General features: G+C 36.8%; 1 protein-coding gene across 6 annotated transcripts in view; it reads right to left on the reverse strand.

The window, feature by feature from the left end:
* The window catches only part of SLC4A10 (solute carrier family 4 member 10), a 146,526-nt gene that overhangs the window by 25,482 nt on the left and 103,712 nt on the right, over positions 1-17,332 (reverse strand). For all 6 annotated transcript variants that reach the window (XM_054278048.1, XM_054278050.1, XM_054278047.1 and 3 more), the window contains 7 exons: positions 15,081-15,238; positions 13,143-13,230; positions 12,516-12,662; positions 11,847-11,947; positions 10,273-10,447; positions 9,954-10,087; positions 8,570-8,815 (listed from right to left, as the gene is read on the reverse strand). In XM_054278048.1, the coding sequence (XP_054134023.1) occupies positions 8,570-8,815; positions 9,954-10,087; positions 10,273-10,447; positions 11,847-11,947; positions 12,516-12,662; positions 13,143-13,230; positions 15,081-15,238 (1,049 nt within the window). The remainder of the gene's footprint in view (positions 1-8,569; positions 8,816-9,953; positions 10,088-10,272; positions 10,448-11,846; positions 11,948-12,515; positions 12,663-13,142; positions 13,231-15,080; positions 15,239-17,332) is intronic.

The following is a 17,332-nucleotide window of genomic DNA, read 5'->3' on the forward strand; positions in this document are numbered from 1 at the left end:
CAAGATATTCTGATCTCCTGGTAGCAATTCAGATGTTTAGCATGGGTGACTGTACACTCCATGGTGTCTGTGATATCCATGATGAGTTACCACATATGAGAGGATCTTCGTTGACTCATGCCTTTGTTTTCAAAGCAGCTGGAGGCTGAGAGATCTAAAGTGGCACTAGATACCCAGTCACAGGCCCCTACCTGTATTTAAAATGTCCATATTTTGCAGCTACACAGGTATCAGTGGAGCTTGTTTTCTTTTATGGTATTTAAAAATCTAATACAGCCTAATAGAAAGCGGATTGCACTTCTGAGGTAGGTAAATAAACCATTTCAGACAAAATGGTCTTCAGACAACTCAGAACTATTCTAAGATGAGAACTGACAAAATGAGACTGTAACAAAGAATAACCTGAACCCGCTAGCTAGAAACAATAACCAGAGCAAGGAGTCTTTATTGCCCATACACCTTCCAAAGCACTCAAGAAATCTCAGGCAAATCAGAATGGAGAGCAAAAGTAGATTAGAAATAAAAAAAATTAGGACTGCATGACAGACAGGTATCCCCTGGAGCCTGTACCTCTCTCCCTTTTATAGGAGGATCAAAATTTCAGCCTACTCTTCAGCACCAATTCAACTGTAACATATAGGCAGTATAAGGTCACTCCCCACTTCCCTTCTTTGTCCCCCCCTAACTCCCCACAATTTCATAGTTGTTTCAGGTTTTGGTTCATAAGTCTCAGTCTCGTTCCTCATTAATAAGAGGCAGCCATCCTAACTTTGCTGCATGCAACATCTACAACTTGTCCTGTTTTCAGAGAGCAGAGCTAGGATCCCACAAGAGCAACTTCAGGAAATCTCAGATAACTATCAGTGTTCTTTGTTCCACAAAAGGAACAGTTATTACTATCCTTAATAGCACCAAAAAGACTGTCTGTATTATCCCTCTTTCTCTGGACTATGGGAAAGGGAATATTAGTTAGCAAATTAAAATCCTGTCACTTTATATGTCAAGCTGGGGAATATTTTCCCCCTCCTTTTTAGATTAGCAATAAAATACAAATATCATGGCTGCTCAAACACTAAAACGTTCTTTACTAAAACCACTTGCATCCTGACTCTAATTTCTGTTAACTGAAAAACAAGAAACTTATTTCCTACATTTATTTTTTCACTTCAAATTAATCTCAGTCTAGTCTTTCCAATCCTTACAATATCCACCTCTTACTCCTGCTTCTTCAGATTGCTTCTTCACCATTTTCTTCTCTTTACTCTGTCATGCATGCTCTGCTCCCTACACAGGCTTTAATGTAGCATGGTGCCTGTCCAGCTTCAAAAAAGAGCCTCAGACAGTGTTTTTGTGAGTAAATAAACAACACTTAAACAGTGCAACTCCCTTTGAAAGCCCCATGGCCATTCATCCCACGGCAGTCACCATTTTTCAGCAGCGGGTTTTCAAAGTTAGGAGGCACTTACTATCAATGATTTTCTAAAATTCAACAGGCATCGGTTTGGATCTCTTATTTTCCAGAATTTACATATTGTATGCTCCACCTATTTGTACTAGATACGGATATGATCTATAAAAGATGCAACTGCAGCTTCTTCCTGATTAGTCAATGTACCGTTTCCCCTTGCTAGAAGGGAAAAATGCCTTTCTGGCTCACTTAAGATAGCCTGAGAATGAGATTTGCTCTATATGAATATGTATAATACTTAAAAAACTGCAGGCAAGTATGACAAATAAGTTGCAAAATGTGCTTGTTTAAACAATATGTCTCACTGAATATCAGAGCACATATTTGGTAGTATGAGTAGGAAGGCTTTCCCCTAGCACAGAGGACGCTCTGAGCGTGCTGTGCACTGATCACTTCACAGAGACAGAGGAAGATGACAGCATGAAATGGAAGATAACATCACTAGGTTTGTTTTCAAAGTAAGGTATATGTATTCTTTATGTTGCATTTACAAAGCTGAAGTATATTAACAGCACTATGCTGTGCATGTTTAGGTTTCCTCCAAATATACCATTTTCATGGGAATTATGGGCATTCACAAAATCCTTCTGTTTGTCTAACAACTTCTATGAGAAAAGGACAACAACAGTATCATAAAATAATACGTTCTCTGCTGTCTCATACCTACAATACCTGCAGATCCCTGGCATTTTATTTACCATATATTCCTTCTTGTGCCAACCTTCATACCAACTAAATCAAAGGCTCAGTGGATAAAAGACTGGAAACAAAATAATTAATAGTGATGGAAAATGGACTTGTCAGTTAAGTTCTATTCTCAGTATCATGAAACCCTTTCACAGCACAGCTGTCATGGCAAGACAAGATTTTTTTATTAATTTATTTATGAGCTCTGCCATCCTGAATTACAACCACTGTTATGTGGCCCATCTCTGACAGTCACGAACATCAGTAGGCATCCACAAATATTCTCTAAGGTTCAAGGCTGTATAAGTTTAGTTGGTTAAGCTCAGGAGGAAAACAGAAAAGCCTATTGAAGCACCTAAACAATGCACTCAGCAGTACAATAGTTTCACAGAGAGAGAAACAAAGATAAATCTGAGAAGGGGAACTAATGTTAGCCTGAAGACATCTCAAAGAATCAGGTTCTTTTGGATAGCACATCAGGAGGAAAATAGTGTTTTTTCCAAGGGGAAAGTCTAGAAAACAGATTTATAATCATACTGTAGCTTTGTTAACCTTGAAGGTTGAGTTTTATTAGCTATCTGCTGCAATATGCAGTCCCTGCATTTGCAGCAGCATTATGGTGTGTAACTGCCATACACAGAAATTCCTGTGCAGAAAAGCAGTGCAACTCTGGGGATACTGACAATTCATCTGAAAGCTTTCACTGTGAAACACTTCTAGGATGTCCCTTCACCCTACTTCCAAAGTTAAGAGGGCATATATTTGAGGAGAACAGGTTCAGTATAATGCTGGTACAGAAATAATTACTGCAATACATTGCAGAGCTACATGGTCAGCTTGAGTTTCAACTGTGCAGGTGCAATGCATCAATACACATAAAGGTACTGTAAAAAAACACCCACAGATTTTATGTAAGCCTTCCTAGATTTTGAAGGCATTGTGTAGACCAGGTCTCAACTACAAACTTAATGCTGTGGAGAATTGCTTAACAAGGAGATCCATTTCCAAAGTGGAGGGGACAAGTAGTAGGAAAGAACAAAACAAGGTGGGCACTCTCTGGGTTCAAATGAAGGAGAAATACACAAACAAGTCAGCTGAGTTGGGCAGGCACAGAGAAGTCTTGGAAAAAACAGAATAAAGAAAAATAAATCCTGGATTCCAAGGTTTGTCAAGAAGCAAAAGGGAACCAGCAGTTAAACTCAGTGATGGTACTTGCATGGTTCTGGGAAAAAGAGGGATATTCTTAGGGAAGGACACACAGTATATGGCACAGTTACTTAACTGTAGGAAAAAAAACTATAAAGAAGGGAAACAGAAAATCTATTTTCATATCTAACCTCAAAGAAATCATTACAGGAATTGAAATTCAATTACATGCCTGGGACCATAATGAGCAACACTGTGCTCATCATCGCTGACTCTTCTCATTCCACCTGCAGCTTAAGGGATACAGGGTAAGAACCAACCTAATTTGCATCCAATAATGATGTCTTTAGATTAATTTGTATAGATAATGGAAGATTTAAAACTTGCTTGTGCAAACAGTGGTATGCACAAAAACAATCTTCACAATGCCTTCTAGAAGCAGTAGTTTCTATAGCCTGAAATGATACTGAGATTGACATGATCTTGGCTCCCTAATTACATCAGAGTGGGATTTTCTACTCCTAATGCTTAAGTGCATGTCAATACCAAGACAGATTGCAATATGCATATTACTGTGCCAAGAAATCACTTTAAAATTATTCAATGTAATCTGTTAATAATTGAGTAACTTCTGGTAAAGAATTATTAAAACAACATGAATTCATCACTTTGAAAAAAGAATTAATAAAAACCAAAAAGGTATATAAAATTAATTTACATACCAAAAAGGTACATAAAGATCTAAGCAACCTCACCCTGAGAAATAGCTGAACTTCTGTATTCCAAGAAAACTATCTTAAAATGCTTGTATTTTAAAGACTACTGGATTGCTTTCTAAATCACATTCCTTTCATCCACAATGCTTGTTCTGTTTTCATTTTAAAACCAGGGGGGTTTATCTGCTCCAATTTTACTAACAAAAATAATATTTTTTATTTAATGTACACTTTAAAACTGATGGGCATCAGCGTTCCAGACAGGTTTCACTAACTGGAGATATATTTGCTACCAGGGTAGGATAAAAACAGGAGGAGGAGAGTGCAGAAATAAGAGAGTTGCTATGCCAACCTACAAATGCTAATGGCATGACAAATACAAAAAGGTCACATTAAAAAAAAATAGAAAGAAATGCTCTGATCAAGAAGTATTTGTACTTAATTTAATAAACAATGTAGCTACTCTATTCAAGTTCTTTCAAAACAATACAGTTTAAAAATAAGAAAAAACAGCACAGTACCACACTGGAAATCAGGCTTTGTCCTGCCCTTGATTTATCACTAAAATGCATTATTCTTTATCATCCATATTAAAAATATGACGATCCGGGAAAAAGTTACATATAAATGCTGAATGGATTTGCCTGTAAGTAGATCACTGTATTTATTCTGTATTTCAATACAGAGTATAAAATAAAATTTAAAAATTAGTAAAAAGTGCATCATGCAAAAAGGTATTTTTGTCATTTTGAGGTGGAATTCTGTAATAAACTCAAAACCTACCTTCTACTTTAAATGGTAAAATACTAAATGCAATTTTTAAGAAATCTTTTAGGAGGACTTTCAGTCAATTTTGAAATATTTGGGTGTGCTTGATTAAAAACTTTAAAAAAAAAATCCCAACTGTTCTGAATGTTCTCTTCATCTAAGGTGTATTATGGCAGATATTAGTAATGACTCCTGTACACTCAAATGTAAGAGATGCATGCAGTGCAGTATTTCACATCAAATCCTTGCAACAGACTGTTTGTAACAGAATTCAAGCCCACCAAAAATACAGAATGGGTTTTCTTTTCACTTGAAATATGGTTTCAATTTGGTCAAAACACCAACCATTTAATATTACTGCTTTCTTTGTCTTTCTAGGACTCCAAAGAGAGCACTAACAGAATGCCAGTGACTTTTCCTGGGTCAAACTCATGTCTTCACCAGGGCAAAGGAACAGTACTGGCATGTAGACAGACAACCTGTGGACATCAGAGCATCCTCAGAAAGCCCATGGGAGAAAAGAGGACAGCTGGGCCACAGCATTCACTAAAAATTTCAAATACATTCAACGTTCTGACCATTTTATCATCAACTTTTGTGGTGGGCAACAGAAAACACAGAAATTTTACAGCGTAACCCAAGTTTTCTAGCATAGAATTGCAGATCCAAGATAAAGTTTTACATAAGCTTTGGTTGAGCATTCAAAGAGAAATGAGTTGCTCAACCTTTTGAAGATCACCCATGGCTAATTAAAGACCTGCCAAGGCTTTACTAACAATTAAAAACTTGTCTTTAAAATCCCCAAAGAGGAAAATGCAAACAGCTGTTTTAATTAGCAAAACAGCAGATACTAATTAGCTTCTGTAACAGAGTATGCTGGTCCTTTAAGGACAGGACCAGTTTCAGCCCAAGTTTTTTACCCATTTAAGCCATAAGTAGAAGGACTGGAATCAAATGCTGCAGGAAAAGCTAATTCCTTGTGAAATCAGTATTTCCCAGCTTCAAGTACACAAAAGAGATTTTTATTTTGAGTAACTTTCATGCTTATCCATCTCTTAGCTTATCTCTCCAGAACTCAGTTGAGTTGAGCAGAGACTGCGAGTACTTGAAATGCCTCGTGATGACCCCATGGGGATAAAAATTGTGACATCTCACCTTCTGGGCAAAAGGCCACTGTGTGTGGACAGAGTAACACTAATATGTGCACATTTGCACAGCAAGCCCATGGAGCTCAGGTTGCATCAAGTCTGCTGTGAAAGCTGATTTGGGCACCTGATGTAGAGTTGTTGCAACTGACCACATCTTTCAATTCTCCCAATCTTTTGAGACTGGTTCTGAATAACTAAGAAATCTCAGATGAAAGAGAAATGAATGGAGGGATCAGGAGAGGCTGGAATTAGCCTTTTGCTGTGTTCAGATCACAGATCCTTGGAAAGCAGCAGATATGCTCTTACAAGGTAATCATCATGCATTGATTGTCAGTACACTGCCATTTCTAAAAATCAGTTTCAAAGCTAAAAAATGTAAGTCCCATCCCATAAGAGCTGTATGTCTACAGCTGGGCATTTTGCTCTTAGTGGGGTCAGTTGCTACAGGCATCATTGATACTAAACAGGAACATGCTGCAAGTAGAAGATACAATGTAAGTGCCAAATGTGAGATTTAATACAAGAGTTTAAAAGGCAATCTATTTGTACTATCTACACAGAGTGAAAGAATAACTGAAAATATAGGTATGAAATAATAAACTCAAATAACTACAAATATACTATCTCAAATAAGCTTGATATCAGTGATATCAAATAATTCTGATACATGTGTTTGAACACCAGCCAGAGGTGAAATCTTTCTTCCAAACATCTGGAAGACACTTATCTTTCAGGAGTTGTGTTTGAAAAATTTAAAACTGTTGTGCTGGTATTCCAACACTGTATGCCAAGACAGGCCAATAGGTTTAAATGGAGGATGACAAAAGCTACTCTTTTATCATTCTGTGGGTTCTGCACATTTTACATTCATTGCTCAGTTACCAAGAGCAGGCAGCAATAAAACACCACCCTTCAAAAACCAGTCTGGGATTCTGATTATTGCATGGCATTCTAAATCAACCAATAACATTTATTGATTAACACAAGGATTATTATGAGAAAACATTTTGAAAAAATATAGACATAACTATGACTGTTCCCCTGCAAGCAGGACTGTCAAACTCATTTCTCTGAAATCTCTAGCAATGTTATGGGATTCAGCTAATCATGAATACAGCTACCCAGGAACCCATGTTTCTCTCCATGACAGATTTTAATACCTCATTCCACCTGGTAAATGTTTTCTAAATAATTTTCTGTCTTTGTATAGCATTTCAACATCTGATTTTCAAAATTATAGGAGGACATCATGTTCAAGGAAAAGAAAAAAATCTGCAAAGACTCTGCTATATGAAGGTCTTCAGAGTAAAATACCTTCTTCATAGAAGGTGATTAAAGTTATAAAAGAGGATATAACCTCAACTGCATGCATGGTCTTGATGCCTGTTGCTTTCTCTTCAAATTAATATTCCTTTGTCTACTGATTAAACTATTAGAGAGGAATAATAATACTTTCAGCATAATGAGAGTGTGTCACAGCAGAACTATGGTTTCTCTAACTTCTGTGTATTAAGGTACATAATGTACATTCAGATTCAGGCTTTGCTAACTATTTTTCTAGTGATAATATACACAAAGCTCAAATGTTTTCTCTGTTGCTGTGTTCTGTTTTTCCCAGCTTAAAATGCAAATGAGACATTTGGTTGAGACACTCCTGTTTTTCCAGTGAACAGAAGATGTGGCACTGTTCAAGCACTGTTGCTTTAGGGCCCCACCCAGCTCATGCAGAGGGTTCAAATGGGTTCAATGAAATAAAGACATTTCTGGAAAGGGATTTTCATTGAAATGCTTTTTAATTAAATTTTATTTACTGATGTGACCAAGCTTAACTGGCCTCAGGACAGACTAGGATCTTGTCCTTTACTAGAACAACATTTTTATTCTCATATCACAGAAACAGGTCTAGGAGGACTTACTTCTCAATGAAACAATATTGATAAGAGCAATTCACTTTTTTATTCCCCAAGTAGATTAGTACCTGTTTAAACTTTACAACAAAGTAAAGCTGTTTAAATGGAGCTGGATTAAAAATCTTTGTATTAAGAACAAATTGATTATGAGCTACTGAGATCCATCTAACAATTCCAAATCCACTTCAGCTCCTGTAAATTAAACTTGGAGCTAAATGCCAGGGAGGTAAAAATAAAGGAGGTACATCAATTTACAACCTTTTAGAAAGGTGAATCTTTCAATTTGGGGGGAAAAAAAACAAACCAAAACAAGATAAATATGATATACAAACATTACCTGAATATCCTGTTGCCATTTAAAGATTATAAATCATAAGTACAAGGTTACAAGAAGAGACCATTAATTAAGTCTCATTAAATAAGAATGAATAGAGACCTAAAACCGAGGTCCCTTTAAGTCCTATTTTTAATTCTAGGATTTCCAGGTTAATTATATTGAAGCTTTTCCAAACCTCAAGTCTGGAAATAAATTTTTTACTTATCTTAAGTAAATATGTCCTGCTTGTACACATCCCGCCAGTAATTACTACTTCCATAAGACACCATAGTGACTGAGTAGCTTCTACATGCTGCAACTACTGCAAACTCTTCCTGCTGTGCTCCTTGCAGAGAAAACAACCTGCGGATAAAACACCCTAACTGTTTAAGAGAAGAAATCTTACTTACGAGTACTTTGTCAGCAGCTCCAGATTATTATGCATGTTGATTGGATATGTCTCACTGAGATGAAACAGCTTCTCTAAGGCCTCATAAATGAAAATGATGCAGATAAGAGAAGCAAAGGCTTCTTCAGTAAACCGGGTAATGTAGCAGACTAGGGAGCTGGCATCAGTTGCAACAAGGATGATGCACAGGATTGCAGTCCACAGCCCAATGCTGGCTCTCAGAGAAAGGTATGACAACCCATACTCCCTAAAAAGGAGAGAAAAAAACACCAACTCACTCAACCTTTTGTCCAGCCACATTAAATGGAGACAAGGCAGCTCCAAAATTTCCTTTTTGGGGACAGTCTGAATCAGAAATTATAAACTTAATGTGAACAGAAGATCCTATCAAGTCACCTCCTGACCAGAGCTCTTCCCCCAATTAACAGGACGCAAAGAGTTCTATCTCTATTAAAGTAATCACATGAGCAGCTTTGAGAGTAGTCACACACAAAGTGTATAAGGTCCACTCACTTTTTATCCCATATCCTGCTTTGTGAACAGCCAACACCTGTCAATTTCTTTTTAAGCTGTGAAAGAGTAGCTATAACAACTTTCATCAAAATTCTGTAAGCCTAGTGCATATGATAATAGAGCTCCAAACACACCGTGTGACATTATCACAGCAAACTGAAAGGTCTGTCTGAAGGTGCGAGAAATTCTGAGTGCTAAGCGGGGTTTCCTACTCTGTGTTGTGCAGGAGATCCTGCCACACAAGTCCCTGTCACAGCAGTGAGGCAGAAAAGCAGACTGGATAGCAGAGAAGCATGATGGCTTCCAAATGGAGACATCATTTTTACCCACACTGTGGCAGAGACGTGACAAGCACAGCACACGAGCCTAAACGTGGCTCTGACACCTCACCCCCTCTCTGTCCAGGTGAGGGAATGGCATTTCTGTATTAGTGACTATTGAAAGAGGGACCACTTCTACTGCCTGCACTTTCTTGGTGAGAGACAACGCCTTTCAAGTTAGGGATGAGATATACCACTGATTTAAATATATTACCTCAGAGTAGAGAATGATAATATTCAAAAGAAAACCCAAAAAAATCTCCACAAACATCCTGAAGCAGTCATTCCCTTCAAAACAGGGGTGGGAGGGAGGGAGGAAGAAAGGGAAGGAAGGGAAGGAAGGGAAGGCTTTAAAAGGAACAAAAGCCCTAAATTTAAGAAAATTCACCTTTCCGCTTTACCAACTCACTGCATAATTTTTGGACTCTGCAACATGATAAAGGCAACAATTTATCTTGTAGTGCATTGCTTAGAATTTCAACTTTGGGATAGGTGTCTCTACTTATACCTAAAAACAAATGAAGGATGAGGAATATCATGATCTTCACTTACTTGCAAAATTTGAATAAGATCTTCTCAAACACTAAAACTGGTCCTGTGCTGCCAAGAATAGTGAGAGGCTGTCCACCAAAAAGAGAGTAGGCAATTCCAGTCATGGATGCTCCAAACAGCGATTCTATTGCACTCTGAATACAACACAGAGAGAAGTGTCCATAAATTTTCAAACAGGTTCTTTTTGCAATGTCTTAGTCCATAGCCTTCTAAACATTGAAACACCAATATATAAAGGTGATTCATGCAACAGTAAGGAAATACAAACCACAAAACTAGGACTATAAGTTTGTTTTAAAAGTTCAGATTTAACACATACTATACGACCTTCAGTTGCTTCTCCCAGCAGACCACCAAATGTGATGACAGGAGACATGCAAGCACAGTAGAGAAACAAAAATGATGCCAGACACTGCAGACTGAGAGCATCCCTGAAGTCACTCCAGAAGAAGGGAGCTTTTCTTTTGATATCTAAAATTAATCCTCCAAAAAATCTAAAGAAAACACAGAAGAGTTCAAATCAATTAAGGTGGCACACAAAACTTTCTTTTACAATATTGCTTCAATCACACTGCAGAGATGCTACTGTTCCTTGATCAAATGATTCATACTCTTATGCTTCACCCTTCAAAAAAAATAAGTTTATAGGAAGCCTGTCTTTGTAACTTCAACCAGGAAATTATTGTGGTTTTAAAACAAACTAATTTCCATGTCTCTTTTATAAATTCTTCAACTAATCATCCAGACACCAAAGTTCTGAACAGTTGCTAGCTCCCATGCACTAAATCAAACTGTTTATTACATGAAATAATTCTTTACATTAATTAGAGAGGTATCACAGAGCCTCTTTTCCCACATCAACTTCACATTCTTTATTTGAGAACCTGTTCCTAAATACACTTGATGACAGAAATGAATATATGCTACCATTTTTCAAGGACAAGAGCTGTCATCTTTTGTCATTTACACTGTGTCAAGTATAATCAAATATCTAGGAACAGACGGTCCCTTACAAAATACCATACAGCTAAAGTAAATAACCCCACAATGTTCTTTTCCTCACAGGCACACAATGTATCAGATGCTGCAGAGGTAAAGGAGAAGGTGTAGTGCTACTACCTCCTAAATATTAAAACAATCTTTCAAGCTGTCAATTAGCAGGTTCTCTGGTGAGAGAACAACTTCCAGCAAGACTGGCCATCACCGGCCCTGCCCCAGTGTACACCAGCACTGCAGCTGAATCTTTGGCTTCATGCTAAAGGTAGGACCAGTATTTAAATATCAGGAGGCAGCAAAGTAAAAGAAACATCTATTGCCCAGCTAAAAGAAACATCTATTGCCCAGCTACCCTGCACTAAGGCAGCCACTGACAGCTGATGCACTTACACCACACCACATTAGATGAGAGAAAACAATTATTCCTTGGGGCAAATTCTTCATTCTGTACACTGCAGCCATCAAGGTAACCACAGCCTCATGTACCAGGACATGTCATGGCTTACTGAGGTAAAAAATAAATGCTAGAGCTGCACAACCCAGAAACTTCAAAAGAGCTGTAAGTATTCACAATATACAGCACAACACTATACGAAGTTTCCCTTCATCCTGTACAAAACCAAGAAACATTAATCAAGTTTAAGAAAGGTCTGGCCTTTTTAAATATTAGAGAAAGGAGCTTGCAATAAATACAATGAGAAAACTCAAACCCTCTTGCCCTCTCCTGCTCTCTGCAAATGAGCATGTATTGTCCTCTTCAGCTACGTGGCACATGCAAATCAGGACAAATGCCTGAAAGAAATTATGCACCAAGACACTTCTGAGAGAACCAGACCCTTGTGATTCCCTCTGAACATCACTTTGAACACTTAAGATTTGGAATATATTGTCACTAACTTTCCAGTGCGCTGCAGTTCTGGTCCAGAGTGTCCCCCAGGATGTTCTGCTTCCCCATGGGCTGCAGTTCCATTTGGCACTCCTGGGATCTTACGCTTCTCCTACCAGAAGGAAAAGATATTTCTCGTGGGTTTTAGTACTGAAACAGGCTCTGAAAGTTAAAAGCTTAAACATAAAAATTTCATTTTAAGATTCGTCAGCATAACCTTCTCATAGGCTGTAAAGGAGTTCTATTACCAGACAGTTAATAGTGAAAAGAATTGTGATTCTATGAAATTTAAAGAATTGATCACAAAAAAATCTTGTATCAGAAAACATTTTAAAGAGTAACAAGCCTTGATCAATTCTTGCAAGAAGCTTAGAACAAAAGCAAACGATGGCTATTTGGAATAATCAAGAATGCTTAAGACCACTTATCCCTGAATGTAGTATCTTTAGATACAACTGCCTGTATTTACTCAGGAGAGAACTAGTACTGAACTAAACCAAATGTCAGCACTATACTGTATGCTTGCAAGTCAAGGGTTCTTCTAAAGAAAATTAACTTAAAATAAAAACAGCATGCAAAACATAGTGACTTTGTTAAATGCTAAATTAATGAGACTTAAATCTACATAATAAAAATTCACCACAACTTTTAAAAGTGTCTGAATTTTACACTGTACAAACCTGAGAGGGAACATTTTTAGGTGGTTCTATTCGAATTGTTGGGTCCCACTCTCCAGGAGGGAGAACAGTAACCTGATCAAGAAACTCATCAATTCCAGACACCAAGTCATTGCGGTCCTTTGCTTTGTAAGCAACATCATGGAATACCTGTGAAAAATTGAGAGGTGTGTGGGAGGAAAAAGAGATTGAAAAGGAACTCTCTCTAAAATAATGGCCCCACTTCTCTGAAACAGAACACACTTTGTAAAGTTCCCACTGAGCAATCTCAGCTTCAACTGAAAATAGCTTCTGTTACTTAGCTCTCATAGAGATTCCAGCTGCTACAGAAAAACATCCTTATGGCTGCTAAATATTTGAGAGATTTTGCAGTTTAAACAAAATTAAATCCACTGGAAAGCAACTGTGTAAAATGGAATCTTATTGGTGAAGACATCTTCGCTTATGAATATCATTTCTCATTTTGTTATCCCCTTACAGCAGTATAATTTGGGCTGTCACAGGATCATGAAATGAGTTAGAATGCTCGTTGTCATCACCAGAATGAATAGCCACATTTCATCTGAAGGATTGGAGATTCCCTGTTACACCTCTTCAGTTGGTACAAAACTGAACCATGAATAAAAATACCTCATCTGTCATTAGTGTTGCAATTGATCTTCCAATCTCATGGTACTGTTGGCCTTTACCCAGTGGTCCAAGAAGAATGAACAAAAATCTGCAAATCAAAAGTAAATTTGAGAAATTGTAAAGCATAGAGGGTTGAAATTAATATAAATATTACAGAAATATCTAAAATGTGGACTAGAAGAATCTCTCAGATAAACACTATATATAATCTCCTTCAAGATCCTCACACATGCATTTAAACATGAAGCTTTGCTTAGAAAAAGAATATGAAAACAGCTTCCAAAAATATGTCATAAGCTTAACAGTCAGTCTTGATTGAGGCTACCAAAACCTCCTTACATAATAAACCTTAACTTACATAATAAATGTATGCAGTTCTAATTTATGTACAGCACACATTATTTTACTTAATTCTGTTAATTCAACAGAATGGTTATGGTTACATAAATTATTGCAATATTGGAGATGTTAAATTTACCCAAATAAAATAATTTTAAAATCATTTTTACTCCCATTAAGGCTCTGGACAGTCTCTACTTGAGGCTGCAAGCAAGTGAAGTTTTATAAAAGGCAGAGGATTTGTTCAAGCAAAATAACTAAAACTCTCAGTTTTGCTAAAATGCAAAAGACAGTACTCTGGTGTATATTACTGATTTTTTTATTATTGCACACAAATTTTTGCAGAAACATTTTATTGTCCTAATTAGTAACTATTTTTATTTTGACCAAAAATCAAGAAATCTGTTATTCTCCTCTTCGTAGTTTTTTTTCTTGTCAGAATTTGGGAGAGATTACAAGGAAAAGCTTTTTCCAAAGCCAATTCCCTCAGTGTTTCTTATACACATGCAAAAACTAGAAAACATCAAAATGTAACATCCAAAGTAACTACAAAGTACAGCTCAAAGAAAATGTTTATCTGGTTAGAAGCAAGGATCTGAGTCTCAGCATTGCATGTCATAGCATAACACGAGTGTGATATGTGAGTGCCCTGAGCATCACAAACTGGAATACAATACTGCATACTGTTGGAATTCTACTGTCATACACAAACTGGAATACAATACTGCATACTGTTGGAATTCTACTTTCATAGAAACTAAAAGAGAGAAGGGGAAAGAAAGACTGAATGTGTGTAGAAACATATGTGCAAATTAATAAAAAAAAAAAAAAGAGGGAAATGGGGGGTGGATTCCGCAATAATAGTTAAGTTAGTGAATACAGAAATGACAGAATCACTCTGGAGTTTTGATCTGAATTAACCTCAGCAGGACACAATGTAACCACAGATCTATCCTAATTTTCTTCGATTTGAATACAAGGTCTATTTTAGACTTTTTTTTTTTAATCCCTCAATTTTTTTTCAGAATCAAAGTACTCCATCAGAAAAAGTTTCAACTTGGAAAAAATAAATTAAAAACAATTTATGGTTAAAAGCCTTATTTTGTACTATGCAAAGTAAATTTTTGAAGAAGTAAAAAATTTTTAAGAATATATTTACAGCATGTTCTCCATCCATTCACTCACTTTCCCTAGTCAACCAAATTAAAGTTTGCTTTTTGCCTTATATCAATTCCATCTTCATTTTGTTTTAGTTCTGTACATAATTATGCAGTATCACACAAGTAGTTTCAGTTCCAGATGAAATATTCTATGAAATTGAATATTTCACCTTCGTAAGATACTTCATCTGGAGTAATACCAGTTTGTCTAGGATAAACTGTGTGTTATAACCTACATTTCTACATCTGAAGTACTCAAAACTAGCATGTGTCTGAATATACCCAGACATCATTTACACGGTGAGCGGAAGGCTGAGAGATGTCTTTGTTAAAGAGCAAACCAAATTTCTCACTCAGTAAATGGCAAACCCAAGGGTCACATCACCCTGTCCCCACAGGGTCCTCAGGGGAACACAAAGCAGGATCAGCCCAGCTGTACCTGGTTGGGATGGGAACTTCAGCCAGGCCTGTGAGCAGCACTGCAGGAGACAACCTGACAAAAGCCACCACGGCGCGGTCCAGGAACTCGAGCTCACCAACCAAGATGTTTGATGCTTCAGCTCCAGGTGGTATCTTTTTCATGAAGTGTAGGTCAACCTGGGGAAAGTATATTAAATTACAACCTAAAAGTTACTCACAGGAGTTTTTTCTTTCCCCTGCTTTGTTGACAGAGACTTTCTGATCACTGCACTATAACCTTGGCTATTTCAGTTGTGCAGTTCCACTGTTCTTGTCTGTTGAATATTTTACTTTCCATAAAAATGTTTCTCTAAACCAAACTAGACATTAATTATTTGACTGATTTTTCTTGGAAACAGAGCACTACAGAATTAATTTATAAAGACAACAAATAAAATTCAAAATATTTTTAAGAATATAGGATAAATCTCCTAGTAATGCTTTTTATCTATACTCATAACAGCATGAATACTTAATAACAATCATAACAGTAGAAGAAATTAAGGCACCTTATTTTTCCATAATTATCAATTTTGGAAATCACTAATTCATAGCTCATAGTTGTTGTGTTATTATCTCACTGAGAAGAACCATAGATTCCACTACACACAATTTTCCTTTTTCTACTCTGAGATGCGTTTTTGTTTTCAGATTTAACAGAAGACAGTTGCCCTTCTGCTGAAGTAACAGAAAATAAACTATCATGAGCTTTGACAGCCTCAAGAGCAAGAAGAAAGCAGAAGAAAAACTTTGGAATTTTAGGCAGCAATGTTGATTTTTGCAGGATGATAGAAAAACAGAGACACAGCTTCATCATGATATTGCTATAATAAGCTCAAGGTATTTGTGAAGGATTGTATGACTCTAGACTTTTCTCTGTAACAAAGATTGACATGGAGTAATAAAGTATATAATGTATGTCTGATTTAATTATGCACCAGCATTGTCTACATTTCAAAATGCATGAATTTTGTCATTTGCTTTCCTTTTATTAATCTAAACACAACAACAGCAACCAAATCCAACATAAACTGTTAAAGTGGACCATTTTAATGTCTATCTTACAGCCATCTGTCAGTACTAGTTTGCATAGTTTTTGGTAATATTTAGAAAATTGTTTTCTTGCAAATGGCTCTGGCACTAAATCAGAATTCAGATATAACACAGTTGCCTGTGTAATGAAATCTTGGTTTTCTGAGATCACAAAGAGATATCTAATGCTTCCCTAAGCTACAAAGATGAATAAACACCTCACAAAGTTAAACAAGAACCAGATCAACCTGGAAGGTTGGAGACCAAGTACTTTTCAAGGTAAATTGAAAAACTGAGGTAAATTCTGTTCTCCACTCAAATAATGAAATAACTCTTCTGGATTAAATTCATAAGTAAGGTTCACTCTGCACCTAATGTTGGTGTCACAGGTTATTTGTAATTGAGAGGAGGAAAGCAGTCTTTCAGGCATGTAGAAATTTGCATTCTTTGCTGAGTTTACCTTGTGAATGGATGGATTAAACATCTAAATGCATTTAGCATTTAATAATTAATGTCCCATATACAATATGCTGCAGTTGTGACATTGAGGTCCTCTAACATACAGATCACAAGCTTCAAATTTGAAATAAATATTCTGTCTCCTGTCTAAAAGAAAGTATTTCCAGATACTTCCTGCACTATTTCTCAGCTTGAGATTCTAATACTGTCTAATAGTGTTTAGGTAGTGAAGAGAACCCCATTAAAAGGAAAGTAGCTGGCAGAGGGGCAAACTGAGCAAACACACCCAAACCCCAAAGGCACTGCTTTCACTGCATAATGAGAGTGGAGGTGGTCCTGGAGTGAATTCATGGCAGTGGCAGAAGCTACACATGTAGAATGCTTCATCTAACCTGTGCATAATGCATCTCTTATCCCAGGTCTTTAGCTGGAGAGACCTGATGTGCACATTAATCTGCACCCTAACCTGAGTCACATTCCTGACCTCACCCTAAATAGTCCAGGCAAGCTCCAATTAAATATAAAACTGAATAACTAATGCAGAGACCACGTCCCTCCAAGGCAACTCAAAGACTGAAGAGTGGTGGACATCTAACCTGAAACCAAACATAAATATGAAGACAAACTAAACACCCAACATCCCTTCTTAGTAAAACATATTAATCAAATTTATTTATAAGCAGGGTTGACTGGCATTCAACACCAGTCAGTTGCTTCACATGGTATTTGAAAGAGCAAACT

The sequence above is a fragment of the Melozone crissalis genome, unplaced genomic scaffold (genome assembly GCF_028551555.1).
Source record: "Melozone crissalis strain CALT ecotype California unplaced genomic scaffold, PUWL_Pcris_2 ptg000023l_1, whole genome shotgun sequence".
NCBI classification, from domain to species: Eukaryota; Metazoa; Chordata; class Aves; order Passeriformes; family Passerellidae; genus Melozone; species Melozone crissalis.